Here is a 6,870-nt window from a genome sequence, read left to right as displayed (position 1 = left end):
TAAACTCCTTGACTGCCTTGGCACAGCAAAGAAAAAGCAAGCCACCAAATGTAACTGCTTTTGAAGCAAAAAGTAATTCAGACGAGGCGTTCTTTAAGCATAAATGCAGGTTCTGTGCTAAAGTGTTTGGGAGTGACAGTGCCTTGCAGATTCATTTACGTTCTCACACTGGCGAGAGGCCATTTAAATGCAACATATGTGGAAACAGGTTCTCCACAAAGGGAAATTTAAAAGTCCACTTTCAGCGGCATAAAGAAAAATACCCTCACATTCAGATGAATCCATACCCAGTGCCAGAGCATTTGGACAATATTCCTACAAGCACGGGTATTCCTTATGGGATGTCTATACCGCCAGAGAAGCCTGTCACCAGCTGGCTGGACAGCAAACCAGTCCTCTCCACGCTCACCACTTCTGTGGGGCTGCCACTCCCGCCAACGATACCAAGCTTGACCCCATTCATCAAAACTGAGGAGCCTCAGCCGATTCCCATTAGCCATCCCTCTGCCAGCCCTCCCTGCTCTGTCAAGAGTGACTCGGGAACCGCTGACCCCACATCAAAAATTTCCAATGGACTTTCTGATGAGGTAGAGGCTGGTGCTTTGCCTACCTCAAACGGCAAAATGGAAGAAAACCCTCAAAATTCAAACTCCGTTGCTAACATGAGCAGCTCTGTAAGTTCACCGGCAGCAGACTCAGGCTCTGGCAGCATCGCCACTTTTACAAATCCACTGATGCCTCTAATGTCAGAGCAATTCAAGGCAAAGTTTCCATTTGGAGGACTGTTGGATTCGACGCCAGCGTCTGAAACGTCAAAACTGCAGCAACTGGTAGAAAACATCGACAAAAAGGCAACCGATCCCAACGAGTGTATCATTTGCCACCGAGTTCTCAGTTGCCAGAGCGCACTGAAAATGCATTATCGCACCCATACCGGTGAGCGGCCATTTAAATGTAAAATCTGTGGACGCGCTTTCACTACTAAAGGCAACTTAAAGACTCATTACAGCGTCCACCGTGCCATGCCCCCCCTGAGAGTACAACATTCATGCCCGATCTGCCAGAAGAAATTCACCAATGCCGTTGTGCTTCAGCAGCACATCCGGATGCACATGGGAGGGCAGATCCCAAACACCCCGGTCACCGAAAACTATCCCGAGTCAATGGAATCTGATACAGGATCTTTTGATGATAAGAATTTTGATGATTTAGACAACTTCTCAGATGAGAACATGGAAGACTGTCCTGACAGCAGTGTGCCAGATACTCCGAAATCTGCAGATGCATCACAAGACAGCTTGTCTTCTTCCCCTCTGCCCCTGGAAATGTCAAGTATTGCTGCTTTGGAGAATCAGATGAAGATGATCAATGCAGGACTTGCGGAACAACTTCAGGCAAGCTTGAAGTCAGTAGAAAATGGGTCAGTGGAAGGGGATGTTTTGACTAACGATTCGTCGTCTGTTGGTGGTGACATGGAAAGCCAAAGTGCTGGAAGCCCTGCTGTCTCGGAGTCTACCTCTTCCATGCAGGCCTTGTCCCCATCCAACAGCACTAATGATTACCACAAGTCACCAAGTATCGAAGAGAAACCAGTAAGAGCTTTACCAAGTGAGTTTGCCAATGGTTTGTCTCCAACCCCTGCAAACAGTGGTGCTTTGGACTTGACATCTAGTAACACTGATAAAATGATTAAAGAAGAGTCTCTGAGTATGCTCTTTCCTTTCAGAGATAGAGGTAAATTTAAAAACACCGCATGTGACATTTGTGGCAAAACATTCGCTTGTCAGAGTGCCTTGGACATTCATTACAGAAGTCATACCAAAGAGAGACCATTTATTTGCACAGTTTGCAATCGTGGCTTTTCCACAAAGGGTAATTTGAAGCAACATATGTTGACACATCAAATGCGAGATCTACCATCACAACTTTTTGAGCCCAATTCCAGTATCGGTCCTAATCCGAACTCTTCGGTTATGCCTGCTAATTCACTGTCATCGCTCATAAAGACGGAGGTTAACGGCTTCGTGCACAGCTCCCCTCAGGACGGCAAAGAAACACCCTCTGCTCTGGCTGCTTCGGGGCCGCTGTCCTCTGCCACGTCCCCTGTCCTGCTGCCTGCTCTCCCCAGAAGAACCCCCAAACAGCACTACTGCAACACGTGTGGGAAAACGTTTTCCTCCTCCAGCGCTCTGCAGATCCACGAAAGGACGCACACTGGTGAGAAACCTTTTGCCTGCACTATATGTGGAAGAGCATTCACAACAAAAGGCAATCTGAAGGTACTTTTTCCTCTTGCTGTTCTTAGGTTTCATTTTGTCCTCGCTGTGTTGGTTTTGGTTGGTTTGTTTGTTTCCAGTGTTCACGGTGATTAATGCTGCAGGCAGCAGTACCTGTGGCTATCTGTGGTATGATAAGCGGAGTGATAGTACTAGGTGGGCTCTTGTTGAGTGCTTGCATTGGCAGCAGGTCCGAAGCGTGATCTGTTTTTGATGCGTAATTAAAGTTCACCTACTAGCAAAGACCATCTATGTAGAGTGTGAAAGAGAACAGCCATATGTTGGTAGGCAGTACTACTAAATAGAGAAATGCTTTCAGTAAGAATGCAAAAGGCTCTCGAATGTGTTGCTTTTTCGTAGCTATCGTGTAAAATGATGGTTGTTTAAAAAAACTATTAACATAATTCTAGAACTAATGGGCATTACTTTAATTGATTATATAACTAACATTTCCTACTGATATGTGTTTGGAAAAGCAAATATACTTAAGTTTTAGAACACCAGTTGAGCACTTTACTGTGTACATTTTTCTGTTGACAGAGTATTTCTCTAGAGGTTGCTGCCAGTAATGTGAGATGAATAATTACTTTCAGACCATTCTGTCTATACACGAAGCTCTCCGATGAGCAATCAGCAAAGGATACTTTTTGCCTGTCTGAAAAGGATGTTTATAGGGAAAGGGGTGTCAAATACAATACTTACCACTGCAATGAAAGTGGACATAGCAATTCTAGCCCCAAAAGCAGCTATCTGCGATTGATGGAGTAACACAAAGTCATTATAAGCTAAATACATGTAATAATTTAAAGAAAGTAAGAAGTAACGTACTGTTCAGGAGGAAGACAGGGTATGCTGGGTGATGGTGCTGGGCTGATCCAGAAGAAGCTTGTTTATTACTCCAGACGGGAAATGGTGCCCTGCATCCGCTGCCTTTACTGCTTTATTATGTAACAAGACTGGACATGTTTGTGAACTGCTACCTTCACTGGGATGAAAATAAGTTTGCCAACTGCTACTCTTTGTTTCTTTCTTTCTTCTTTCTCTCTTTCCAGGTTCACATGGGCACTCACATGTGGAACAGCACTCCCGCAAGGCGAGGCAGACGACTTTCCGTCGATGGCCCCATGACGTTCCTAGGAGGCAATCCTGTGAAGTTCCCGGAAATGTTCCAGAAGGATTTGGCTGCGCGGTCAGGGAACGGAGACCCGTCCAGCTTCTGGAACCAGTACGCAGCAGCGCTCTCCAATGGCTTGGCCATGAAGACCAACGAGATCTCCGTCATCCAGAACGGCGGCATCCCTCCGCCGCCGGGGGGCCTGGGCAACGGGGGCAGCTCGCCCATCAGCGGCCTGACGGGCAGCCTGGAGAAGCTCCCGAGTTCGGAACCCAACGCACCTCTAGCTGGTCTGGAGAAAATGGCAAGCAATGAGAACGGGACAAACTTCCGCTTTACGCGTTTCGTGGAAGACAACAAAGAAATTGTAACGAATTAGTAAAAACTATACGTAACATTCCTGCAAATAGTGCAACCTAGGGTTGCTTTTTTCAAACTGCAAGCTACAACATTACAGAGACTTTCTTTTTTTTTTTTTTTTTGTACCATGTTCTACTTCTAGAGTTCTAAGAGAGCTTATTTATTAGCGATATAACCTTGCTTTGCAAACAAATGCAAGCATTAACTTTGGTCTCCTGTATTTTGAACTAAATACTAATCGACTAGAGTGCTGTAAAGTTGCTGTAACATTTATGGCAGTTGCGAGTCTGTTCTGCTAGGTGATCTTATTCTGGCATTAACTTATTTTCTATACCCAGTTTAACATGAACTCTGGTATTGATGCAATGCCTCAGTGATGCATTAGATCTCTAATAAAAGTCTGTATATAAATGTACACTTTGATCCTGCTGGAAATTTTATCAGCAAAACACATTGTTTAATTTTTCCAAACAGAATTAAGAAAAGGACTGAAAGGATATAGACTGAACAGTGTGGGTCCTTTACACAGCTCAGTTTTTGATTTTTATTATAAAATTAAAACTGCTTTAATTTTTGTAGGTTTAACATTTTCCGTTTTGAACTGTTATTTGTATTGTGCTTTTTACTTGAGTCGTCTTAAATGTTAATACATTTCTGTACAGTAATAAGCACGCAGATTATTAGAGGAGATACTGAAGTGTTGTTTTGGTAGTTGAAACTGAGACGTAACATTTTGCCTTGTAGGTATATCCATTATAGAAGATGTGCTGGACTTTCACAATGCTGCTAAGTATAGCATCTTGAACAACTCTCGTGGACAACTGTAGATGCTCCTGTATATACAATAAGACATCACTTTCATTAAAATGTATATACGTTCCTTACAAGACCAAGCCCTACTCCTTGACTAAGGGAACAAGTATAGTGTCTGTTTATTTTGTATTAGGTATGGGGGCAGGGGGAACCTTGGACTGTTACATGCACTTTCTCGGAAAGTTGAAAGGAAAAAAGAGGTCCAGTTTCTTTAACATTTAATACTTACTAACAGCAGAGATACTGTAATTTTACTCGAGTAATCAAATACATTTTTGCAACAGATAAAAATTGCTGTCTCTGTGTTTTTAAAGTGTACCTGTATTTGGTAATCATTTTGAATGTATTACTTAGCCTTTCCCTCGGTTAACACGAACTGTCCAGGTTGTACGTGTGTGTTTATATTTGTAAGTATGGATATACATATGTGCTGCATATTAATTGCTGGTATATTTTTCATACTCCCTAATAGTGGGGACTTTCTCCTTAATTAATCAAGTAGCCTTCTCATCAAATTGTAGATATTTTGGCATTTTTCTTTTCTTTATATATATATATAATGCTGCTAGCAAAAACCTAATTGAGCCTGGGGAAGTTTCCTTTGAAGGAAGTACTTATCACATTTAAGGCTTGATTTGGTTCAGATGCTTTATATTTGATATTAATTTTATTCTATGAGAGTCTATGTTTGTGGCACGCTTACGCTGCTCTGTGTTAAGATGTCCACTTGCAAACCTCCGTATGTTATATGGAGCCTATAACTTGACTGTAAAGACAAAAAGAATTGCTTTGGCCTCGCACGTGATTTGGCTTCCCTTCTGCTCCTGCAGTGACCGCCGACCTCAGCGGGAGCGTGGGGACACGGAGCTGAGCCCAGCGCTCCGACCCGAGGGCTGTGATCTCCCTAATGTTATCACTCACGGCAAATAAATTAGTTTGGCTGCCTTCAAATTACGGATGGTGCAAACAAACCAGCCAACCAGGAGCGACCAGTTGCTTACGCACGTATATTTTGTTCTCAACTGCAGCACGCAGGTATTTGCTCTTGAGTTTCTTTGCTGTGGGCTCAAGGGCCGTTCTGCTCTCCCGCATATCGGTCTCTCGCGCTCCCCATCGAATCGGGCGCTGCAGAGGGCTTGGCTGAAAAGCCGGGGAGGGAGAAAAACTTCCCGAGGAGTTTTGCCGTTAATATGATTATGAACGCTCAGTAAAGTATAACGCTGTAGTCTGAACACCTCCGGACTCGCTATCTTTAGAACGCTCTCCTGTTTGACCGCGACGGTTCCGCGGTGCGCGTGCGGCTTCTCGATGCGAACAGTCAGGAACGTCGAGCCACCTTTTGCTCTCGTACAAAGCTAAATCGAACAGGCTTCCACGGCCGCGTCAGCGAAGCGCCAACCCCGCTCCGCGCCGAGCCCAGCTCGGCAGCAGCGCTGCAGGCGGTGGGGCGGTCGGGGCCGCGCGGCGTTCCGGTTCTCCGCTCCCGCTGAGGCGGAGCGCCCCGCGGCCGTTTTGCAGAAGCAAACGCGAGCGGTTTCCCTTCGAGGCCGCGCGGCGCGAGGACGGCCGTCGGTTGGGCGCGTGCCTGGCGGGAGCGGCTGAGGGAACCTCGCACCGCCGAGCGGAGGGGACGCGGCGCTGCGGCCGCCTCGGGGGCTCCGCAACCGCGCCGCAGGTGAGGTGCGATGGGAACGGGGGCTTTTTTCTCCCCGCCTTTCGGCGGCGTTTGTCCGTGGAGCCGCCCCGGGACGCCCCTTTCCTCCGCGCAGATCGATCGCCGCGATGGTACGCGGCGGGGCGGGGCCGCTCCTTTGCGTTCCGGCCGCGGGGATGGGTGCTCGGCGGTGAGAAAGGGACCGGACGCGTCCCGCCCGGCAGACGCTGCTATCCATCCCCGGGCCTTGCGAGGCTTTTCCCTCCCCCCGCAACTCCGGGCGGAGCCGCCGCACTCCCCGCCCCGAAGCCGGGGCCGAGCGGCGTGCAGGCGGAGCTCTTCCCCACCCCGTCGGGCGGAGCGCCTGCTGCCAGCAGCGGGGGCTGGGGGGGGACGTGCGCGTGTAATTTGCCCAGGAAAGGCGGCAGTTCGACGTCCCGTTACCTGACACCGGGCCGTGGGCACCGGGGGGAGCCGGCCGTCCCCGGGGCGGCGGCTGGCAAGCAAACAGAGGTGCCCACGGCGCTCACCCGGCGCAGGATTTCCTATTCACAGACACTGCATTAATCCTTGTTCAGGAATAGGACATTTTGCTTCTTTCTTAACGGTTTTGTTTGTGCGGCCGCATTTTTCTCATTAGCAACAAATTTTTC

At 47.5% G+C, this 6,870-nt stretch overlaps 1 protein-coding gene across 1 annotated transcript in view; it reads left to right on the top strand.

The window, feature by feature from the left end:
- Positions 1 to 5,078, top strand: part of SALL1 (spalt like transcription factor 1) — a 14,840-nt gene extending 9,762 nt beyond the window's left edge. Inside the window, exons 2-3 of the mRNA XM_042877176.1 lie at positions 1 to 2,279; positions 3,329 to 5,078. The exon at positions 1 to 2,279 is cut by the window's left edge and continues 1,131 nt beyond it. Coding sequence (XP_042733110.1) covers positions 1 to 2,279; positions 3,329 to 3,769 — 2,720 coding nt within the window. The 3' untranslated portion in view covers positions 3,770 to 5,078. The remainder of the gene's footprint in view (positions 2,280 to 3,328) is intronic.
- Positions 5,079 to 6,870: the final 1,792 nt, after the last annotated feature.

The sequence above is a fragment of the Lagopus leucura genome, unplaced genomic scaffold (genome assembly GCF_019238085.1).
Source record: "Lagopus leucura isolate 7727_CA_CO unplaced genomic scaffold, USGS_WTPT01 Super-Scaffold_100017, whole genome shotgun sequence".
Taxonomy (NCBI): Eukaryota; Metazoa; Chordata; class Aves; order Galliformes; family Phasianidae; genus Lagopus; species Lagopus leucura.
This window is presented reverse-complemented; position numbering and strand designations above follow the sequence as displayed.